Here is a 24,161-nt window from a genome sequence, read left to right on the forward strand (position 1 = left end):
AAAGCGAGTGGCAGGACCCAGGCCGAGGAGCCTGCTCAAAGCTGGCACCTTGGAGCCAGCTAGAGGTGGCTGATATCCTGGCCAATTGGGGCCAAGAGGACATGCTTTGACAGTTCAAAGCAGGCCACCACACCCAGAACATCTTCCAAGTGATAGCTGCCCAAATGGCCGGGCAGGGGGCACACATGGCAGTAGTGCCACACAAAGGCCAGCTCTGCAGCCACAGCCCACTGGCAGCTGGCCCAGAGGCACAGATGCCTCTACTGGCTGTGCAGTCCCCATCTGGGTCTGGAAGGTGCACAGCAGGCCGCAGCCAGGCAGCAGCTCTGACTGCCAGACTGCTGCAGTGGGTAGCGAGTGCAGGGAACTCTCAGGGCTGCTTCAGCACAAGGGGTACCAATTGGCCCGGGTGGCTCTGCTCAGTGTCCCCCTCAGGCACACATATTTTCACATTTTGACCCTTTGACCCACACAACACTCCTATCCTGTTTTTTTCATTAGTTGTCCCAAGTATTTTGTTGTGTCATCTATCTGTTGGCCCCATACAGTATGGACTATTTGTTAGCTGCATGGGCCTCAGGGCCCATGATAATTGGGTGATACAAATAGTCAGGTACCAATTGGCTGGGTTCCAGAAGCTCCTGAGAGTGAGTAGCCCTGAGCTACTTGCCAGGGCAGCTTTTTGTAGAGATGGGGACAGCACAGGTGCTGGCCTGGGCTCTAGCTCCCCCTGGCTGCAGATACAGGAGGAGCCAGGCTGGGTTATTTTGCCCCAAGTGGCAAAATTTGCCCCACACCAAAGTGCATGTTCAGGCATGCGCACTGAGGCAAAAAGTCCTGGCTCAAATTTGCACCACTTCCTATTTGAGCTGCTGCAAGTGCACGTATTTGTATGTGTGGATACACCCTGTGGTTCCCTTGGAGTTTGTCATCAATGGAATTGTGTAGTGAGGGATTAGAGATACCAGTGCACTAGGCAGTTTGTAGGTTATTAATTTAGTTTATTTGATATCATTTGGAGATATTGACATTTATCTTGTGTTTTGGTATATATATTTGCTACTGCTGGCTAGAATATATCTGACCAGCTGTTCATAACCATCCATTCCCTTTTTAGCTTGAATAGATGAGTGTTTTTTCTCATTTACTACAAAAGCTTTCAAAATTGGTGAGCCGCATTTTAATAAAGGCATTGCTTTGTGGATGTCTCCCCTTCCATTTGTGATGACACAACCATTACTTTCCTTCTTCATTACTACTGTACAGAACAAATCCACCACACTGGAGATAACATCACATCCTCTGGTACCTGTGCTCAGTAATATTGAGAGAGGAAGGAAACTGCAGTCAGTGGCTGTAGACGGAATGTTTAATGGGTCTAGAGGTTATATTTTTCATATGAGGACACATAAGTATACTTCTACCTGGATGTGAACATGCTCTAAAGGGCAAAGAAGATGAGAATGTTGCAGGGTGAGGTGATACATGTGGACACAAGAAGTATCTATGGATGGGATGAATTTTGGGTAGTTTGGGAAAGAGGGCTGTGATATATAAACACTTCACTGGAACTAGTGCAGGGTTGGGCAATTATTTGGGCCTGAGGGCCACTTGGGTAGTTTTGGTGAACAGCTGCAGGCTGGGTCAACACTCCCATCCCCCACCACACTGGGTCATCACCCCCTCCTCCCCTACCCCCTGACTGCCTGCAACAGCTCACCAAACTTCCTAAAGGTGCATCCAGACAAGTGTGGTCTTGTGATATGTGGCACTGCAAACACATTTGTAGCACTGCATGGCACACAGTCCAGTGTTCTCCATGCTGCAAGGGCATGCTACCGGAGTGCGGGATATCCAGGGGTCAAAAATCCTGTGGAAAAAGAAAACAGAGCAGCACATGCTCATGCAGTGTGTGCTATTGAAAAGTGGAGCCACGCTGCCTAGAGCCATGCTGCAGCTGCCAGCCAGGCTCTGCCTAGCAGGATCACCGTGGCTTCAGCCCCAGGAGGCCCCCAGGACCCCAGGTAAGGCTGCTGGGCCAGCACAGTGCTGGCTCTAGCCTCCCCTACTGCCCCTGGGGTAACTTGCTGCACGCCAAAGCGTGCATGGCATGGGCATTCCCTGGGGACAAGTAGCTGCAGTGCAAGGTGTGCCCCTGCTAGTTGTCCCCAGGGAACCAAATGTCCATGCACGTTTGGATGCGCCCTAAGTGGCTGGGTGGATGGGATGTGACCACAGATGGGTGGGGAACAGCATCCAGGAGTGGGACAGGTGGGCAGGGCCAGGGCCAAGGCTGGCATCAGGACTCCTCCAGGCTGTCCCCCACACCTAGGCTGGGTGGGGCTGGGAGACCTGCCATGGGACAAAATCCCTTGGTGGGCCACATCTGGCCTGCAGGCCATATTTTACCCACCTCTGTACTATGCATATTCTATAGCTTTTGCCATGCAGGAGACATTTATTGACAGGAGGCACATACTGGTAGCTATGGAGGTCATTGATTTAGTACCACAAGTGTCATCTAAGATGGTGGTCATCAGACAGGACAGGAGAATGGCTGAAGGGTTATAATTTATCCAAGAGGAAGTGCCCCCTATAGATAGGACATTAAGGGAAGGGGTGTGCAGCTACAACCCAATTTCCTTTCCTACCCTTCTCACAAGGATCACAGCTGGCTGCCTGATATCTGTGACAAGAAGACTGAATTCTTTGTTTGAGGCAGTTCATGCCTATGGGCAGAGGCAGTATTGGTATCAGGTCTATAACTTATGTTCCCATGGAAGACCCTTTTTTCTGTATTATTCTTCTCAGGGCATCCTTCACCTCCTTGTTCCTCAGACTGTAGATGAGGGGGTTCACCATGGGGATCACCACTGTGTAGAAGACAGCAGCCACTTGGTCTTGCCCCTCAGAGTAGCTGGAGCTGGGGCGCAGGTAGATAAAGAGGATAGTAGTGTAGAACAAGCTGACAGCCATCAGGTGGGAGGTGCAGGTGGAGAAGGCTTTGCGCCTGCCCTCATTGGAGCAAATCCGCAAGATGGCTGAGAGGATGTAGATATAGGAGATGAGAATGATGAAGAAAGAGCAGAGGCCAATCAAGGAGGAAATGACGAACAGCAGGACTTGGTTGATCAGGGTGTTAGTGCAAGAGAGCTTCAGTATCAAGGGCACATCGCAGAAGAAGTGGTCAATGACATTGGAAGCACAGAATGGGAGACTGAAGATGGTGGTGGTGTGTATCATGCCATTTATACAGCCCACCAAGTAGGAAACCACCACTAGCTGGATGCAGACCTTCTGGGACATGACAATGTGGTACAGCAGTGGGTTACAAATGGCCATATAACGGTCATATGCCATGGCAGCAAGCAGGAGGCATTCCACTGTGGCAAACACAGCATAGAAATAGAACTGGGCTGCACAGCCAGTGAATGAAATGGCTTTCTTCTTGTCCAAGAAGTTTGCCAGAGTCTTGGGGACCACAACAGTGGAATAGCAGAGATCAGAGAAGGACAGGTTACTTAGGAAAAAGTACATGGATGTGTGTAGCTGGGTGTCAAGGTGAATCAGAGCAATCATCCCTAGATTCCCCTGCAGGGTGACTACATAGATGACTAGGAAGACCGTAAAAAGGACCATCTGGGTCAGCCAGTCATTTGTGAATCCCAGCAGGATGAACTCGGACACTGTGGTGTGATTCCCCTCAGGCATTTCTGCCAGTATCTATTTGAAAAGAGACAGACTCAGTAGACAACCAAGCCAAGTTAATCACACCCTTCACAATGAACCTATTTCTGAGTTCTTGGGCAGTCTCAGCGAGGGTGGCAGCTGCTGCATCAAGTGTTGAGGGCAGCACTAGTTTTAAGAACTGGAAGAACAATGAACTGTATAGGTCCCCCCATGCAACAACTCACAAAACTCCCTATGGGGGATGAGGCTCTGGGGAGTGGGTAGACAATGTTCAGGAGCAAGATGAGTGATCTGCTCCCTGCACACTGCTGCCCTGTGGGGTGGGGACAGTGTGTGTGTGTGGGGGGGGGCAAGGGTGCTGCCTGTGCGCTAGGTCCTGGGAGCCAGCTGAGGATGATGGAGGGGGGTGGGGGCTGAATGAAGCATATCTTGCCTAGGTGGTTGGTCTGCAGTTGTTCCCACAGCAGTCCACATGGCGCTGAGCCCCACGTGCTCCCACCTGGTGCAGCCTGTGCTGTACTTTGGTCAGCCCCTGCTGGCCTGGGCCCGGTCAGCATGCACAGCTTACCGGTAGGGCGGCTTCCAGTGCAGCTGCAGCCACCCGGGTGCCGCTCAGCTCAGCTCCCCTCGCCTCCAGCAGTGGCTCCTTCTCCTGCCCCTGCTGTGCCACTCTGAGCAGGGGAGAAGCTTCAACTGGGCACCTCCTGCTTCAGCGTGCCGGGCTCCGGTTTTGTCTTCCTGCTGCCTTCCACCCACTCTGCCTCCCTGGCGGGGATGGCCGAGTGGGTGGAAGGCAGCTGGGAGCTTCAGCCAGGCAACTGCTGCCCCAGCATGTGGGGCTCTGGCTCCATCTCCCAGCCACTTTCCACCTGCTCCACCTGCCTGGAATGATGAACAGTCAATTGCTGGTGGGCAAAGCATGTGGAAAGTGGTGGTTGGGAGCTGGAGCTGGAGCCCCATGTGCCAGGGCAGGAGCTGTTCAGCTGCAACTTCCCTCCTGCTCAGAGCAGTGCAGCAGGGACAGGAGCAGGAGAAGGAGCTGCCGCTGGAGGCAAGGGGAGCTAAGCAGCACCTAGGCAATTGAAGCTGCACCAGGAGCAGCCCCATCTGAAGCTGGTGTCAGGACTTGGGCCAACAGGTGTGGGCAGTAGTGCAGCACTGGCTGCCATGGGATGGGCTTGGTCCCTTGCAGAGAGCTGTGTGGGCAGCCGTGGGCTGGTTCCAATCAACTGGAGGGTTCCCCTTATAAACCGGATCCAATCAAATGATGGGCTGGATCTGGCCCATGGGCCATGTTTTGTCCACTCCTGAATTAGACGAAGGTGCTGTAAGCAGAGCACCTTAGGGAACTTGTGTTCCCTCTAGAGTTAATTTTTCATGCTTTGTGGAGCTGACAGTGAGGGAGGATAAGGGTGGGAGGGAGAGGAAGCAGGATAAGAGCTGCTGCCTGGGCTTGACTTGGCTGGAGCTGGAGGTGGGAGGGTGAAGTGGAATGGATCCCCCTCACCTTGCAGCCCTCCCCTCCCCCAGCAGCCCTATGTTGCTCCTTTCCCCTTTCTCTCCCCCTTCCCTTCCTTCTCCTTCCCCTCCTGACAGCCCTAGAGCTGTTGGGGAAAGGGGAGGGCAGGGCTGGGGAGGAGTATGGTTTGGCACCTCCTCAGACGCTGCTGGAGTGCCCTCACCTGGTGGCCAGGGCCAGTGCAGGCAGGCCAGATCCCCACCCCAACCCAACAGGAGTGCATCTGTGTGCACTTTGTGTAAAGCATCATGCGCTACAGCAGGGGTTGGCAACATTTTTGGACAGAGTGCCAAGAACACCTGCAAACTCAGCTTGCAAAAGGTTGGTGTGCTAGGAGCAGATGGTGGGTGAGCCACAAGGACCCTGATTCTTATTGTAGCAGGGAAGGGGCCAGGGCTGCACTGCCATCTGCACCGAGGTGCGTGCGCCAAGCAAAATGCCTTTGTGTGCCATACTCTGGCACCTGTGCCGGGGGTTGCCTACCCCTATGCTAGGGCAGGGCCTCTAAACATCTGTAGGCACCTTGAATGTTGACCTCTTCTAACAGCGAATCAGCCAATGAGCTGCCAAGGTAGGTGGAAGACTTCATCCTCAAAGAGCCATCATCAAACCAAAGACTAGGGGAAAGTTCTATTGACAGTTATCCTTGCTATTAATTTTTGCATTTATCCAGCACCCTTTAGTTGATTATCTCAAAGCACGTTATAAAAAGGGGTGAGCATTTTTCTCTTCAGGGAAACTGAGGCACTTCCCTCCCCAGGGTCACAACGATTGCCTAAGCTTTGAGGAGAGGTCTTGGGGTACAGCTACCTTGTAAATTCTATTGGTGTTGATACCTCAGAGGCTGCCTACAATGTTCTTCTTCTGTCCTTTGAATATCTTAGAGATGCTGTTTCCTACCAAACTCCAGGAGAGTCTTCAAGGCCACAGGCAGGAGCTAGGGGTAGAACAGTCAGAGAGAAAAGCTATGAGGAACCAGGGAAGAATCTCCTTACAAGCCAGAAGGAAGAAACTTTCATTTATGATGACAATGATTATGATGAGATTATTTTATTATTATTTACTTTGTATAACCAGTGCACAAGAGACCCTGTGTACTGGATGCTGAACCATCACAGAACAGAAAGAAAAAAACAGTTATATCTAATAGTCTAGTACTAAGAACACTCACTTGGGCAGTGGGAAGCTTAGGTTTTAAGCCCTTTCTTATCTGAGGAGGTTCAGGAGAGTGCTGTAACCATCAGGCCACAGAACAGGGATTCTTCATGAATGCTGTCTTTTTGGCTCCATGACTCCTATGCATTCTTTTCTGTCTGGTGGACCAGCCCCTAGAGGGGGATTGGAAAGCAGGGTTGCCAACCCGAGACAATTTTTTTACTGACAATATGCAGCCTTTTAATATCAATAAACAATTATACTGACATATGTTTTTAATGACATATGTTTTACATAATGTAAAGGTAACCTGTCTGCCAGGCCCTAGACAAAGGCACCAGTTTAGGGGTTTAACACCAACCACAGTAAAAATATTGGGTGCAGTGTTCTGCACACCCCCTTATATACCAGGTGGTGCTGCTCTGATCTGTCTGTGTTTCAACCCTGCTTCCCACCTCTTTCTGATCACAGAGCTTCAGTTAAGCTCTGGTCGCTTAGGTTTTTCATGGATGGCTCAATTTTCTTACGGATTTTATGGATAGGCCTTTTTATCCTTGTTTTTTATGGAGTGTCCATAAATTTATGGATGGTTAGCAGTCCTGTTGGAGATTTCAAATATAAGCAGAAGGTAGAACTGCAGACACTAGAGGATCTTTTCAAACAGGAAGGTATCTAGTGAGTTTAGGCTGCTCTTTGGTTAGTCCTATTCTAGGTGCCTTAGTCCTTTTCTGGGTCTGGCCTATAATGCTACTATATTATCCAAACCTTTTGAACCCATTAAATCATGAATAGTATATTGCTTAATAGAAGTATAGAGAGGAGTATTTGTTCTCAAGTTCTTTAGCTTTGATCTTCTGTGTTTCTATTTCTGCCCCAGGAAAACCTGTAAACTCTTTTAAACAGTGTGTGTTTGCATTGGTCTCTATAAAGCACTCTGTCTCCCTTGAATACCCATATCAAGAGCACTTTTATCCAAGTATTTTTACCACCAGGATTTAGCCCAGTTTTGAGCCAGTCACCAGGTCATTCTGACTACTCGGTCCTCAACCTGTCATTCAGAGTGTTATGGTTGCTTTATGTCACCAGGTTCAATTTAGCAACCAGTACCTACTGGTGAAGCTGTCCCCTCATTCATGCTGACTTTTTATCTACCATTTAGTTGTTGGAAAAGCTAAGTCCCAGGGCAGCTGGAAGACATTCTGACAGAAATCCTCTTTGAATAATTAACTATAGGTAAGATGGCAAATACTCATATTTAAGGATATTAATACACAGCAGGTATCAGAAATACTCTTACTGGATCCCAGCTTAGTTACTTTTTTACTTTGTCCAGCTTTACTTTGCCTAGGGGTATGCCCTCTTTGCCTATGTGCTGATTTGTGCTTTTTTTCAAATCCTTGTACTTGGCATAGACAAAATTAGCCGGCATGGCTGCATCCCCATGATTGGGAACATGCAGTTTTTGGCACCTCAAAAATCTTTGAGGCACTGCAAAACATACACAGTCCTTATGATTTTGTTCACCGTGCTGCATATTTGCAGCATGGCAGCAAAATTAGATACTGGGAAATCCCCATATTTAAAAAACCCATGGCAGAAGAAAGGGGTGGTGCATGTGGGTACAGTGCAATGTGCACTTCCCAAAACCAGAGCCTGGCCATCCAGAGCTCTGGTTGCTGGCCAGATTCCGCACACCCGGATTGCCACTGCTGCAGGCCCAGGAGGCCCCCAGACCCCAGGTAAGGCTGCTGGGGCCTGCCCAGGTGCTGGTCCCAGCCTCCCCTACCCCACCTTGGGCAATTTGCCATGTACCAGAGTGTGCTTGCAGGGTTGTGCCCAGGGACAACTAGCAGAGACACAAATATGTGCTGCTGCTATTTGTCCCTGTAGAAATGCATATTCCTGTTCACAAGGATGCACCCCATATGCCAGGGGTGGGCAAAATGCGACCCGCAGGCCAGATGCGGCCCGCCAGGCCATTCTATCCGGCCCACAGGGCCCCTAAAAAATTTAGAAAATTAATAGTTATCTGCCCCTGGCTGCCTGTTATGTGGCCCTCAATAGCTTGCTCAAACTCAGTAAGTGGCCCTGCACCCAAAATAATTGCCTGCCCCTGCCATATGTTTATCACTCTTTGAACCTATGCATGCTTCACATGGGAGTATGAGTTAAAGCCTGAGATGTGATTTAGCTCAGGTTGGAATGCCAACATGTTTGGAGAAAGGATGCAGGGCATCAAATCCTCTTTCTTTCTGTCCAGTCACCCTTCTAAACATTTATATGACTCTTCCCTCTTTCCATTTCCCTTTAAACAAAAGCACATTCTCACCAATAGTTCAAGAAGCATCCCAGGTGTAATCCAGCCTTATTGAACCAGAGGGTACTCCATCCTGCCCCTGCAGCACAGTGAGTGCTACAGGTTCATCACACAGGAAGGATTTATACCATGTACATGTGATCTTGGGACTCGTTCCCTGAGGTATCTCTGACCTCAAGAACTCAGGTGTGCAAGAAAACAGCAATTGCAATTATGTTCACAGCTTCTGGAGTTGAAAATTAATTACACATAAATGGGAGAAACAAAGGTTTAACAAATGGGCAGAAACTAGGGATGACTCAGAAAATACTGTTCTTAGCTCAGCTCTGTTTTCATGGAACAGGGTTGCTGTTTTCCAACCATTCTGGACATGGTGATGATGCCCAAACAGAGATTTGAGTGTTAAGCCAGAAACTGTTTAAAGGCAAAAATGACATACAGAAATGCATAGTCCTTGTCCTACTGAACATGCTCAGAAGTGACCTAGTATAACCATTTTGCATCTAACTCCACCTATCCACTTCTGCAATCCAGTTCTGTTGGGAATAAGCATATTCAGGTCCCTGTAAATTTTGTGCATGAATGAAGAGAAAAGGCACATTTAGTGATTGACAAGAGAATGGTGACAAGGAAAGCTCACCCACCTCACAGACAAGTTGATTAGCACATGGCCAGGAAGTGGGAAACTCAGGGTCTAGGTCTACCTCACCTAGAGAGATCTGAATGCTCAGGTTGGACCAGCCATATTCCAGCAAAGTGCCCTAACAACCCCTTGGCAAGGAGGTGGGCTGAGTTTTGTTTGCTACTTCCAATGCTATTTATGCCTTTGCATTACTGTAATGGGATTCCTACCATATTACTGAAGAGAGAGAGCCAAAGAGCAACCAGCTGACTCCAGAGCCCCGGAGGAGCTGTTAGAAGGAGGGAGTCCTTTAAGAAAAATGGGTGCTCACCCCAGGTGCAGAAAGCACGATCAGGCTACGATTGATAGGCCTGGTAGGGATAGTGGTAGGTCAGATAACCTGGGAAGGTGTGGCTACAGGCTTCATAAGGCTAAGACCATTGCTGAGGCCTCAGACCAGCTGTGGCCTGCTGTGGCAAAGGAAGTCCGGACCACAGGGAGCTGTAGGAAGTTCAATAGCACCGGGCATTGCAGTTTTCTTTTTGTTATATGTTAGGGGTGCACTGACAGATTACACTGGGAGAAGGTTACAGGGGGGGCTGCAGCCACCCCAAAATTTGCCGTAGCTCCCCCAAACCCCCTCTCAGTGCTACTGCCAGCCGCCTGGAGCGCAGCCTGGCCTAGCCTCCCTGCTGGCACTACCCTTGCCCCAGACTGAAGCAGCAGTCTGCCTTCACCTCACATATGGATCCAGAGGCACATGCCCCCCATGCCTTCCCGGGCCATGTGTAGCAATGGGAGCTGGCCGCCCCCCTGCTCCCCCTGGACAAGCCGCTTGCAGCTCCATCCCATGCCTCACCCCAGCTAGGCAGCCCCAGTCCCAGCCCCACTCCGTCCCTCACTATGGGGGCCTTGGTCTGCATCCCCCACACCAGACTTACCATCCCTCACAACAGACTTACCAGCCAGACCCGGCTGCTCTCCACACTGCTGGGCTGTACTCCTGGCTGCCTGTGTGCTGTACTGTGGCTGCGCGCCTGCATGAAGCATTTATCGACCACATTATTGGCTATGTCAGCCAAAAAAAGCTGATTGCTGATACTGCCAATTTCTCTTATATTGGTGCCAATCTGATATGGAGCCAATGTCTCGGTGCACCTCTATTAGATGTTTATCTTTTATCTCTGTGATTATGATGCAGACCCAGGTTAGGGGTGAATTTGAGTTTGAAAGTACTAGCTGATGCCTATGTCTAAGTTTACACTAGAGGACTAGAGTGGCTTGGGCAGGGAGGGGGGTTGGAGGCCTCAGGGAGTGCCTAGAGCAGTGCTGCCACTGTTTCTAGAGGACATAGCTGTAAACTAGGGGATCAGAGCCTGCAGCTAAAAAGACTGTACAAGCAAGTGCAGACTCTGACAGGGCCAAGGGCAAGACTGGGGCTGAGGGTCCTGGAGCCTGAGGGCCAAAACCTGAGCTGGGACCTGGGAGCCAAGGTCTGGGACAGTGGACTGGGGTGAGGGGTCCAGTTAGACTGAGAGCTAAGGCCAGAAGGCCAAAGCCCAGACAAAAGTTTAAGGCCTGAGGGGCCAAGTTTTGCACTGGGGGCAGAGGGACTCCCTCTGAATTGATACTTACTGGGCGCGTCTATGCAAGACACTAAATGCACAGTAGACCAATTCTATTGTGCATTAGCATGTAATGGCAAAAGCCAGGCTAATGTGCTAATGCACATTCGTCATTTGTGCTATGAATGTTCAAATGAATTAGTCATTTTCTACTATAAATTCTAGAAATCAGAATTTTCTGAATGACAGTCAGCATAGCTTTGTCACGGGCAGGTCTTGCCTTACCAACCTCATCTCCTTCTATGACCAGGTAACTCACCACCTGGAAGTGAGAGAGCAGGTTAATATTGTATATCTTGACTTTTAAAAGGCCTTTGATGTAGTATCCCACAATGTCCTCATGAGAAAATTGGAGGATTGTAGGCTTAACTCCAAGACAGTCAGGTGGGTGAGAAACTGGCTACAGGATAGAACCCAGAGAGTTGTAGTGAATGGATCTGTGTCATCCTGGCGAGAAGTGGGCAGTGATGTCTCGCAGGGGTCGGTGCTTGGTCCAATACTTTTCAACATCTTTATTAACAATTTGGATGTGGGGGTGAAGAGCTCACTGGCCAAGTTCGTGGATGACACCAAGTTATGGGGGAGCTTGAAAATAGGTTACAGATACAGGTGGACCTAGACAGGCTAGCAAGTTGTGTGGATTGGAACCTGATGAAGTTCAATGTCAAGAAATGTAAAGTACTCCACCTTGGGATGAGCAACCCCCAACACACCTACAGGCTTGGTAGCACCAAGCTGACTAGCATCACGAATGAAAGGGACCTGGGGGTGATAGTAGACCACAGTATGAATATGAGCTGGCAGTGCGATGGTGTAGCCAGTAGGGCAAATAATACTTTGGCTGCATCAATCAATGCATCTCCAGCAAAACCAAGGAGGTGATTCTTGCACTCTACTCAGCACTGGTGAGACCGCAGTTGGAGTACTGCATCCAGTTCTGGGCACCACACTTTAACAAGGATGTGGACAAGCTTGAGAGAGTCCAAAGAAGAGCCACCTGTATGATCAGAGTCTTAAAAGGCAAGCCATATGAGGAAATGCTGAGGGATCTGGGACTCTTCAGCCTGATGAAAAGAAATCTGAGAGAAGACCTGTTGGCAGTTTACCACTACACTAGGGTAGTACATCAAGGGCTTGGTGAGCAACTGTTCACCCGGGCACCCGAGGAGAAAACCAGGAGTAATGGCCACAAACTCTTGGAAGGTCGATTCAGGCTCAACGTTGGGAAAGACTTCTTCACAGCCATAGATTCATAGATTCATAGATGTTAGCGTCAGAAGGGATCTCAGTAGATCATTGAGTCTGACCCCCCGCGAGGGCTGGGTTCAGATGACTCCAGCCAGATGCCTATCTAACCTCCTCTTGAAGACCCCCAGGGTAGGGGAGAGCATCACCTCCCTTGGGAGCCCATTCCAGATTTTGGCCACTCTAACTGTGAAGAAGTTCTTCCTAATGTCCAGTCTAAATCTGATGTCTGCTAGCTTGTGGCCATTATTTCTTGTGACCCCCAGGGGTGCCTTGGTGAGTAGAGCCTCACCAATTCCCTTCTGCGCCCCCGTGATGAACTTATAAGCAGCCACAAGGTCGCCTCTCAGCCTTCTCTTGCGGAAGTCAGGGCTGTGGAATAAACTCCCTCCAGAGGTGGTGCAATCACCAACCCTAGAAATCTTCAAGAGGAGACTGGATAGTCACCTTGCTGGGGTCATCTGACCCCCAGTTATCTTTCCTGCTTGATGCAGGGGGCTGGACCCAATGATCTTCCGAGGTCCCTTCCAGCCTTACGATCTATGAAACTATGAATCTTTGAATCTCCCGAGCTGCTTAGACAACTAAGCTCTGGGGCAAACTGTCTGCAAGTTAAGGAGTCTGGAGACTGGAAACCTTGGCTCTGTGACAGGCTACCAATCTGTCTGTGGTGGAACATAGAAGTCCATGCTCTCCAGCAGCTGGTGCAGAGTTGAGCCCTGGGCTTCCTGTCTGATCAAGAGGATGGGCAGGGAAACAGGAGCCCTGGCAAATTTCTGTTGTAAGTGTCACAAATCAGTGTGTTCCCATAGAATAGTCTCATTTCAGCAAGTTGCCATTTTCCATTGGAGAAATGTTACGTAGCCCATGTTCAACCAGCTTCCGTGCATATTCGTGTTTTATCCCCTAGCCCACACTGCGATAGGAGCTGCATCACAACATGGGTTTCAATCACTCTCTTCTCAGAAGAAGAAGTTTAGTTCAACAATTTCTATATTTTTTCATTAAAAAACAATGGTCTCTCTTTACCTCGACAACCAACTGTCATCAATACACGTGCAATAGAATATATTGAAATAAAAGAATATATCCCTTGTAAACTGTTCCTAAAAGTTTTATGGAATCCTCTATGTACAACTTTCTAAATCAAATTTGTTTAGAATTTTTAGTGGTTGCAGTGTATTTTTCTCTATCACTAGGTTAGTGATAGGGGTAGGCTAGGTTTTAGGGAACTGTGATCAGTTGGAACGCAGAAGGTTTGTTTTATTTTTTGTGATTTGATTATGGCACCTACATTTATAAAAGAGATTATATGACATGTTTGCCTGTGAAAGCATAGCACTGGAGTTGACGACCCAGGAGTCCAGTCTGTCCTGTTTCCTGTGTTCCTATCTGATAATTTTGGCTGTAACTCTGCAGTTTTTGATTCAGCATGATCTATTGCTTTAGAGCACCCTTGGGGTTTTAAGGGCTGTCAGGGTGTTTGTTTCTGGTGGTTGTGATTATTAGCAAGACAGGATGATTTGTCCTGCTTGCAACTTCCTGTTGGCATCATGAAGGATCCACTAAACTTTGTAAGGACACTTAACATGTTTACAATACCTGTTAATTCCTACTATGTGTTATTTGTTTTGCCAATTTTCAGCTGCTTCCCATGGGGACCAGCCAAGTCTGTTGCAATCAACCCTTGCTAGTAGCTGCTGCTCCCAGGGGATGAGCTCCTTCTGGAGCAGCTCAGTGAAGACAATCACAAAGGATTAATCAGTTTAGTTTCACTTCTCTTTGTCTTTCAAAGAGACTAAATTTGCTGCCTGTGGGAGTGATGGAGCTGATCACAGGTTGGATTTATGCCACTATCACCTCTTGGATTACTGCTGATGGCCCTCGGTCCTGCCACATATTGCCCTATGCTATTGTGGCCTTCTGGGGATTTCATAGAATTTTCTTAATATAGATCAGTCTTTTATGTCCTACCCTCTTCTATGGCTGTTATGAAGATGCTCTGCTATTGCTTTAACAAGTCACATCAATATTGACCCACAGACACCCCACCCCCTCCCACCCCTCTTCTTGCAGTTTGCTTCTCTCTGTCCTCTGCCATTCACCGTTCTTTCGAGACCTGGTGGACACTGACCAAGCACTCCAGTGCTTTGCCGTGACATGTCCGAGTCCTGTATACAGTTTCTCATCCTGCCCTGTGTTTCTCAGCTTAGAAGGACCTAGAACAGTGGTTTTCAACCTTTTATCATTCATGGACTCTTAAAAAATATCAAATGGGGGTATGGACCCCTTTGGAAATCTGTTGTGTGTGTATTGAATATAAGTAGATAATTGCTGACACACCATTGTTAAAAATAAAAAGAATATCAACAACAACAATAACAATAATACAATTTTGTGAACTCGCCATTTTGTCGCCAGTTCTAATGAGATGGTTGAGCTTGCTTCTTGGCAGAAAGTACATGAAAGTTTGGCAGGATAGGGAGCAGTTTCAGTCTTAGATCTCCTTCAACATCCAATTTGTTTTTGGTATTTTGTTTTTTTATTGATACTAAGGCTGAAAACCCACTTTCACATAAATACATGGTGGAGAATGGCATCAAGACTTTAATGTTCTCATCTTTCAGATCAGGGTACTTCTTTTTTATTTTCAGCCACAATTGGGCATAAGGTTCCTGCTTGCATTCAAGTGTTAGTCCCCTGTCACAGAATGATTCAAGTAATTGCTCTTCTTCTTTAGCTGTTAGACAGGACCTAGAGTTGCAGTCTCCTGTAAAGGGGTTATGTATCCACTCATTCATGTGGCTCCTATTATTTTAAAACTCTTAACTAACTTATGTGCACTAATGGTGCAGACAATTTATGTAGCTGTCACTCATTTTCTCAATGCCATTGTTTCCATGTACTTAGTATTCCCACATATTACATCTTATATTGAAGCATATTACAAACTGATTGAAACAGCAACTCATTGTTCAATACTAAGCACAATGTTGGCTTTCCTAATCATGACAGAACTTCTAGTGATACTAACAGTAACTTTGGTACCCAAAAAAGTTTTTGGAGAACTCATTCACATAGGAACATGGCACCAAGGGTCTTCTTGGGCCATCAGGTGTAGTCCCCTGCATACACAGGCAACAATTCACCCAGGCATGAACAATGTGTGGCCCCGGAGGCAGCGGTGGCAGTGGTTGCGGTGTGGAGGCGGAGAGTGGGGAGCTCCCACAGGCACCCCCAGCCAGTGGACGGTGAGCACCCCCACACCTCTTCACAACCTCCCCACAAGCCCCCCCCACACTTTCACAACCCCTGCACACATCCCTCCCACACACACATCCCACATCCAGCCCCCAACCAAAGTACCTGCATATATTTATATTGAAGATTCAACAAGTATTATAGTTTAATTAAAAAAAATATACTCTGCACACTAGACCCACTTCTCTAGGACTTGAGGACAACATTTTCCAAAGCTTTAGAAAATGTAAATTTCCAGGATGTCACTCCAGTGGACTTATCCAATGTCACAGAGAATGTCTATGGCAGAGCCAGGAACTGAAGCCAGATCTTCTGATGTGTGATTCTGCAACACCAATTGAGACCCTTCTTTATCCCTTCCAGCCCTTTTGGGCATGTCCTGACAAGTGCGCATGTGCAGGGGTATGCCTTTCCTGTGGGACAAATAGCAGTGGCACAAGTATGTGCCATTGCTATTTCTCCTTGAGCATGCCTCTGCGCATGTGCTCCAGCATATGGCAAAGTGACTTGGATGGTGTAGGGGAGGCTGAGCCCAGCACTGCACCCCTGTGGACCCCAGGACACTGCTGGGAGCTGCACTTCCTCGCTGCCAGCCGGGACTGACCTGGGCCACTGGGTGCAACTGCTACACCCACTACACCTGCTTGGTAAGCTCCACACTGGGGTTAGGGCCCTCCCTCCCCCTGCTCCTGCCCCTTCTCCCCCTCCCAGGCTGGCCTGACTGCACTCCCCCTGGCCACCAGATTCCACCTCAACAGCACACAGGAAGGCAGGAGGGAATGCAAAACTTAGTTGAGCAGCCTGTGCCCCCTCATGTAGGCAGGCATGGGCCTCCATGCGGAGGAATGTGTCAATGCCTGTGGCGATGTTGTCCTTAGTTGTGGGGGGCAGGGACATGTAGTGCAGCCATAGGTAGCTGTCCAGGTGGTGGTGGAAGTTGCAGAGCAGCGCAGACTTGCCCTCCGCACTGTTGAAGCTCAGGGTCCTGTACCAGGTTCTCAGGTTCACCTGGGACACCACAACGAGCAGCAGCAGCAGGGTCAGGCACCTCTCTGTCCACACAAACTGCTCCTGACAGCGCACCGGGGACACCCTCAGCAGGGGTGCAGAGCTAGCATGGGGGGAGGGAGGGGCTGCTGCCTGGATCCCAGTAGAGATGCTTTAGGGTGGCCTCTCTGGCCTAGCAGGGCTGGCCTCAGGGTACCTCTCCAGAGAAGCCCCCTGGTGGGAGGGCAGGGGCACCACCAACCCTTGGTCCCAGTCGGCCAGGAGCCCCAAGCCCTCTGAGCCTGAGCACTATGGGTTTGGTGGTAGTGCAAGAGACAGGCTGGCTTGCAGGTACGGGGAGTGGCTCTGGAGCCACAGTATCAGATACTGCCAGGAGCCAGGCCTGTACTGGCCTGGGAAGGGGGCAGGGGAGGCAGCACCCAGTGGCCCACCTCCCCTTGTGGAGCAAGCTGGGATGGGGGTCTTGTTTGGTAGCTGCCTGTGCCAAGGCCTGTCTGGCCTACTTACCATAGTCCCTGGGCATGCATGCATGCATGACCCCCAATCTGAGGCTGGGCAGCACACAGCCCCCTGGTATGGAGCATGTTATCTCAGAAATGTTACAAACTCTCCCAGTCTCTTTCTCCTGGCTCCATAGGTCCTGCAGCTACACACAGGGGAGAGGCACCAGTTGGCAGCTGGGATACACCTTCAGGGTCATTGCCAGGACCCTACATATGCGCCAGCTCCAGCAGCACAGGACCCAGGACTGTACCTGGCTGCTAGATCAGCTGGTCACAGTGACTGAGGAGCAGGTGGCAGCTTCTCCCCTGGCAGCCACCTGGCCCCCACCATGGGTCTGGGCTGAGGTGCAGTGGTGTCGCCACCAGCCAGGTGCTCCTGCCTTGGTTCCCATCTTGGGGCTCCCGCCACTCAACCCCCCTGCCTAGGCCCAGCCCTGCTGCTTGCCTCAGCTCCATGCGTCCCTGGAGCAGAAGCTGCCAGCAGCAGGGCCTGCACTGTGTGTAGGCCCTGGTGGCTCGACTCACTGGATGCAGGAGCAGAAACCACTTGCATCAGAAGAGCAGTGGCCACCATTGCCCCTGGGTGAGCCCTCTGCCCACTGGCCCCATTGCAACTTCCACCACCACCTGTGTACATCCACAGGGGTGCAGCCAGAGACTGGAGTGCTCAATGCCTGTCCCTGGGCTCTGCCCCTAGCCCCTCCCCCACCCCACCATGGGAGGGCACACACAGCACATACTGGACAGGGTCTACATGGATAAGAGGATGTTTTATTGATGGCGGTAGGGTGAGTGGTGGAAAGGCTCTGTGGGGAGTGGGGAGTGGGGGGTGGGGAATGGGGTCTGGTAGGGAGGGCAGAAGGGCTCTGTTGTTGGGTAGGAAGAGGGGAGGGCATTCTGTGATTGTAGGGGGGAATAAAATGCTTCCCTGAGAACTGGATGCAGTGATCATAGTACTGGGGGTACGCAGTGGGGTTGGGGTCTAGGGCTGGTCATCCAGGTGGCCTATGTGCATCCTCCAGTTCTGACTGGCTGGGCAGGCCCACAGGCGGTAGAGCTGGAGGCCCAGGAGCACATGGACAGCACCAGTGGTGGTGTTCAAGTGTACATTGTTGGTATCCCTGATGGGATTCAGGCAGCAGCATGGGGTCTGGGTGGCAGCAGTGTGGTGGCAGGAGGCCTGGTACAGCACGGTGAGCCTGGCTAGGTGGCTGTGCCATGCTGGGGGCTACTAGGGCTGAGTCTAACTTGGGCCAGGCGGTGGTCACCGCAGCAGCACAACAGGGTAACCAGGGTGTCCAGTGGGAATCTGGGATGCTAGACGTTACTGCTGGGGCTTGGGGATGGAGCAGCCATGGCACAGTGGCCACAGGCTCCTGTGACAGAGTTGCAGCATGCTGGCAGAATGCCCTGCAGGCTGCTCCGAGCCAGGAAGTCAGGTGGCCAGGGAGAAGGGAGTGGGGCTGGCTTTTAAACATGGCCATCAGACACAGGCAGCTATGGCCCGAGCCTCCAGCTCCCCCTGGCTGTTACAGGGGACTGATGCAGGGCTGGAGGGGGTGGGAGCAGATTGCTGCCAGGAGCAGCAAATCTGCTTCCAAATCTCTGCACGTGTAGATGTGTAGTACTCTGGAGTAAACCCATCCAGTATCATTTGCATGTGTAGACACACCCTCTATGAGCTACACTGAGGGTGCAGGCAGACATACCATTTGTAGTGGGTCAAATTGTCAGAGGGTTTGATGTGGTTCCAAAATGTAGCACTTCAGGGTGGATAAACATGCTGCTTCCAGTGAGTGGCAGCATGTAGTGTAGTGCTTCTGCCCAGCCACCAGGTAGGTGGCGATAGCATACAGGCCTTGCAGTGGCCTGGTGTTTGGAGGTTCCCAAGGAATCCCGAGCATGGAAAAAATTTCCTGTCTACCCAGGTATGCTACTCCCACCCTGTTGCTAGAAGTGCCTGGTTACTTTCCTCCCCAGAAGGCTCACAGGTTGCACTGTTAGCCTGGAGAGGATGGAATGGAGATTTACCAGCTCTTTGCCTTGCAGTCCTGGTGGGGTGGAGTTTGCTGGGCACCCTGCCTGGGATCTTACCTCAAGATCTGGGCATGTGGCTAGCTCTCCATTGGGAAAGGGCTTACTTACCGAGCCCTTTTCTTTTCTTTAACCCATTAGACCATTGCATGAATGAGGTGTGAGGTAGGCAATAATCCTAAGTGCCTGTCAATTGTAGGTGAAATGATAGGGAGCCACTGTACAATGGTGACATAATCTCCATTATAGACAGGCCTCACATACACAATGGACCACCTTAATTGCCCCCTCCATTTGAATTGACCCCACCCTGCGCAGGTCAAAAGATGCTTGGGGGGGATGAATGGGGTTTAGGGGATGCTTTTGGGGACCACAGAAGGATTAGCGGGATCCCAAACAGGAGCAGCAAGAGTGCTTACTTATTGCCCCATGTGCACCATCTATAATCAGCTATGTACACTGGCACCATGGTGCCCAGATTGGCTGCCATCCTGGGAAACTGCATCATGTTTTGGGGGAACCCAAGAACCAGCATTTGCAAGAGCTCACACAAAACCAGTTTGCACTATCAGCTTGTGCTCACCACTCATATTTGGCTACATACACCAGCACCATGGCATCCAGATCAGCTGCTATTTGGGGAAAACGAGGCAAGTTTTGGGGGCCCCTCTCCATGTGCCCACTTTTCCTTCTTGGGTGGGGTACAACTCCCTTGTGAATTGTAGTGCAAGAAGAATGGCATGCTTAAACTTACTGATGGCAGGCAGTAATGGGTGTCTGTGGGGTGCTTCTCAGCGATTGGATCCAAGGCACTAGGAGGACTGTGCAGTTGTTACTTGTGTCTGTAACTTTGAGGGAGGCAGTGTTGTGGACACCATAGCAAGCAGTGAGGGTGAAAGCATGCTGTCCTGGGGCTGACAATTGGTGAGCTGGGAGCGGGGCTCAGAACTTGGTAGCATGGACTGGTGTGACATTGAGGGTAAGGGGTCCTCGAATAGTTTGAGCTGCCCAATATCAGTCTTCTTGTGGCAGCTTCTGGGCTATTGTGAGGCAGGGTGAGCCTCTCTCTCCTTGAACTGGGTGGCATGAGAATCCTTTTTTGTGGCTTGAGCCTGATTGGCAGTGTCGACCATGAAGCAAGGCTGGACAGAGTCATCCCATGCAAGAAAGTGTGCAAGCTCATTGTAGCAGCTGCGTGTTGCCCTGCTGAAACTGGAGACACGATTGGCATCTTGGGCCTCCTTGTACCAGCACTTCAGTACCTTGGTCTTTGAGCAGCACTGCTGCCAGTCCAAGTATTGTCTCTCAGCAACATTTTAGCAGCAATCTGCTTGAACTTGAGCTGGTTCCAGTGTCTGGGACTCCTCACCCCAGATGACAAACAAGTCCATCATTTCCTCCTAACTCCAGTTATTGGCACAGTTCAAGGATCTCCTGGAAGTAGGTGGGACAGGCATTGTGAATATTAGCTGATCTTGGGTATGTCACAGAACTGGAAAGGGTACTTGAACTGCTGTCGCTGCAAGCCCCAACAACTGCACTGGAAAGTGAAGCGTAGAATGGGTGGCCTACCCTAAAGCTGGGAAGTGAGTAGGTGGGCAAGGCCATCTGTGACCTGTGAGTTTGGTACTACATTTTCACCTGAATCACAAAGTGACTAGTTGGAGCCATGGTGGAAGGGTGTAGTTTTGCATTGCAGGATACCTGTAGGACTGACAGGCCCTCTTATTGCAGAACACTGTGGTGCAACAAATGTACAGGTGTAATTTATGTATTTTGGCAAAATAATGCCCAATTCTTCCCAGTATTCATTTGGCCAGTTCTGCTCACCTTTGTGTTACGAAATGTTTCTATAACAAAACTAAAATGTTCCCAGGATCTCTCCTCTCAGGGTCATTAGAGTCCTGTATAACTTTCAGTTCCCCATAGTGGATCTCCAGAGTCAAGGGGAATGTGGTATATTTAGAAAGCAGGAGAACACTTGAGACTATGACACAGTTTATGGTGCTGATTACATGCTGCTGTGTTTCCTTCCCTCTTAGAATAGGAGAAGAGGGGTAAAACAAAAAGATGTTATGGGGAAACAGGTCAGTTTCAAAGCATTGTCCCTTTTAATTGAAATGAGAGCTTGTGATACTATAGGAAGGGAACTAAGGTATTTTCCTGGGAGCTTTTTTCACTTTCTGACTCATATTTATTTATTAAGAGAAGGAAAGAGCCATACTGAGAAAGGGAGAGGAAGGAAGGGGAAAAGTAGAGAAGTAGCCTTCATAAGAAGGGGGAAGATTTTGTCAGGTGGGAAGTCTAATCTTATTTCCCTGCCAATGCAGCAGAGTGTATTACAGTTGATTTAGGTTATTTCGGTTGTGGTATTCTAGTGCTGCCAACTTCCCATTAGAATCTGTTCCAGAATCTAGCAGAACTCAGTGTGAAACTCTTGGGCCATTTAATCGTTGCTCAAGCTAGACAGATTGGGTTCTTTTGTAGTTGTAACCCACATGTCAGCCCCTCAATTCCCAGGTGATTTTTGTTATTCTGTCTCTCAACACTTACAAATGTGTCAGTGTTTTTCTGGTAAGAAACTGTCTGCTGAGATTAAATATAATATTATGTAGGTGAAAGGGACATATAGAAAAGGACAACTATCTTTATTCTCTTTGACATGATGCCTTTGCATGAAAGCTGGTCAAAACTTTTAAATTAAAAATAAGGAAAAAAGGCTTTTTTATGAAAACAGATGTTTCTACAGAACATGCTCTGTGTCAGCATTTCTGAGGATTCTTCAACAACCCTCCCCCAAAAAGCACTTTTCTTTTTTCAGTATCATATATTTTAATTTTTTTTCATCATCAGCTCTGATTTTCATGCTCATTCTAAAACTTTGTTATCATTTTTATTGCTCGGTTACATTGCAAAATTATATTCTTCAACCTGTGTTATTTCAGATATGTTTCAGTCTCCCTGGATATGTCTACAGGTGAAATTAGTGCAACACAATAAGCTCCGGCACAGTTCATGCTAGTTTATTGCTCCCGGACATATTGTTTACATGTGCGCTCAGGACTGCGGCACACTGAGCAGGAGTGGTGCAGTCCCAGCTGATAGGAGAACCAAGGGTTCAGTCTGCCAGTCTGGGGCTGCTCCAACTCAGCTCAATGTGCTGTGGAGGGCTGGCTTGGGCATGAGGGTGCTCCAGTGAGGGGTTAGCTGGCAGGCATCCCCCTTACTGCAGTACCCTCCTGAACTAGCGACCCCATCAACATCTACACATCTTGTGGTAGAGTAAATAATTCTGCTGTAGGATAATACTTGTATCGGGCAGTACTATCCTATGGCCAAGTTAATTAGTTTACTCTGACCTAATAGCTCTGCACATGTAGACAGTGACAGGTTACTGCAGAGCTAATTAGGCAACTCCTCAGTAAGCGTCTCATGTAGATGTCCCCCTTGAGAGTATCATGGTACCTAAGCCAAGGTTCAAATTAATTTGGGGAGAGAGATTTCAGCAGACATTTGATCAAAGGCCACTGAATCCAAAACCAAATATAAACACTATAGCTTCAGGTTTCAGAGCACAATTCTTGCCTCTAGTGGTAAAATAACATCAGGAAAACATGATCCTGCAGGACCTAGAAGCAGAAGTGGTCTTATATTATTGGTATCTTGAGGTGCAGATTGGAAGCAATTAGTTGCTGTTTTTCTTCCTGTTTTTTTTCATCCAGGGACCCTGCACTGGAAAAATGACCTGGGGAAATTGTACTGAAGCAACTGAGTTCATTTTCTCAGGATTCACAGATCATCCAGAGTTTCAGGTCACCTTCTTTGTGCTCTTCCTAGCAATTTATATCATCACCTTGGTTGGGAATCTTGGGATGATAATACTATTCAGGATTGACCCTCAGCTTCACATTCCTATGTACTTTTTACTCAGCAATTTAGCTTTTGTAGATATTTTATACTCCACGTGCATTACTCCTAAACTGTTATCTGACTTGATAGCAGAGAGGAGAGCCATATCTTATTCAGCCTGTGTGTCTCAGCTCTGTATTGTCAGTATCCTTCTGGTTATGGAGTGTTTTCTCCTTGCTGTGATGGCCTATGACCGGTATGCAGCCATCTGTAACCCACTGCTCTATACGGTCATGTCCCCAAGACTCTGTGGCCAACTGGTGGCTGGGTCATTCTTCACTGGCTGCATGAATGCAATGATACAAGCAGTTGGTATGTTGAAAATGTCTTTTTGTGGCCCCATGGTCATTGACCTGTTCTTCTGTGACATCTCTTCTATGATTTTGCTCTCATGCTCTGATACCAGGATTCATCATGTTATACTTTTGTTTGTGACGTTTTTGTTTGGAGTGGTCAGCACCCTGATTGTCCTCATCTCCTACATTTTTATCATCTCCACTATCCTGAAGATCCGATCTGCTGAAGGAAAGTGCAAAGCCTTCTCCACCTGTGCCTCCCACCTGACAGCTGTCATCATATTTTATGGAACTGGACTATTTATATATTTACAGCCGAACACGAAAAATTCACGGGATCAGAACAAAGTGGTCTCTGTGTTCTACACAGTGGTGACCCCCATGTTGAACACCCTGATCTACAGTCTGAGGAACAAGGAGGTGAAGAATGCTTTCAACAGGGTCAAAGAAATGATTTTTTTTTTCCCACAGGAAGGTAATTTAGCAGCAGAGGGTTGTAGCTCCTGAGGAGCCAAGATCTGTGCTTGTACAAAACCAGCAACGACTGAAGTGACTTTAATATGCTACCGCAGCATGAACTATGAACTTGTCTGTATTTTAAATGACACTTTTGATTATGAGGACACTGAAGTAGTTGACAATGAGTCATAACCTAAACTGTTCACAGATTCTAATGCATTTCTTCATGTGCTTCTACAATTTTAATTAAGCTTAGAGACTTTTATTGAGATTTTCAATACAGTGCAGGAATCTAGGTATTAGAGCTCAGCAAATATTGAGAGTTCTGGTTTACCAGCAGTTCTGAAAAGTTAAAATATTCAGGAATGAAAAAACAACAAAAACTGATTTCATGTTTCTCAGAATATTTTGGTTTATTGACATTTAAGCATTTCATTTCGGTTTCAACTTTTAAAACAGGTTTTAAAATAAATTAGAAATATCAAAACCCAATGTCATTTTGAGTGAAAAAATGCTTT

General features: G+C 48.7%; 2 protein-coding genes across 2 annotated transcripts; one reads left to right on the top strand and one right to left on the bottom strand.

Moving 5' to 3' along the window:
• Nucleotides 1-2,766: 2,766 nt before the first annotated feature.
• Nucleotides 2,767-3,714, bottom strand: LOC102385870 (olfactory receptor 1009-like). Its single transcript, XM_006034785.2, has one exon. The coding sequence runs from the start codon at nucleotides 3,709-3,711 to the stop codon at nucleotides 2,767-2,769; it is 945 nt and encodes a 314-aa protein (XP_006034847.1). The 5' UTR covers nucleotides 3,712-3,714.
• Nucleotides 3,715-22,719: 19,005 nt separating this feature from the next.
• LOC102386126 (olfactory receptor 1052-like) lies at nucleotides 22,720-23,691 on the top strand. Its single transcript, XM_006034786.1, has one exon. The coding sequence runs from the start codon at nucleotides 22,720-22,722 to the stop codon at nucleotides 23,689-23,691; it is 972 nt and encodes a 323-aa protein (XP_006034848.1).
• Nucleotides 23,692-24,161: the final 470 nt, after the last annotated feature.

This window comes from Alligator sinensis, unplaced genomic scaffold (assembly GCF_000455745.1).
Source record: "Alligator sinensis unplaced genomic scaffold, ASM45574v1 scaffold639_1, whole genome shotgun sequence".
Taxonomy (NCBI): domain Eukaryota; kingdom Metazoa; phylum Chordata; order Crocodylia; family Alligatoridae; genus Alligator; species Alligator sinensis.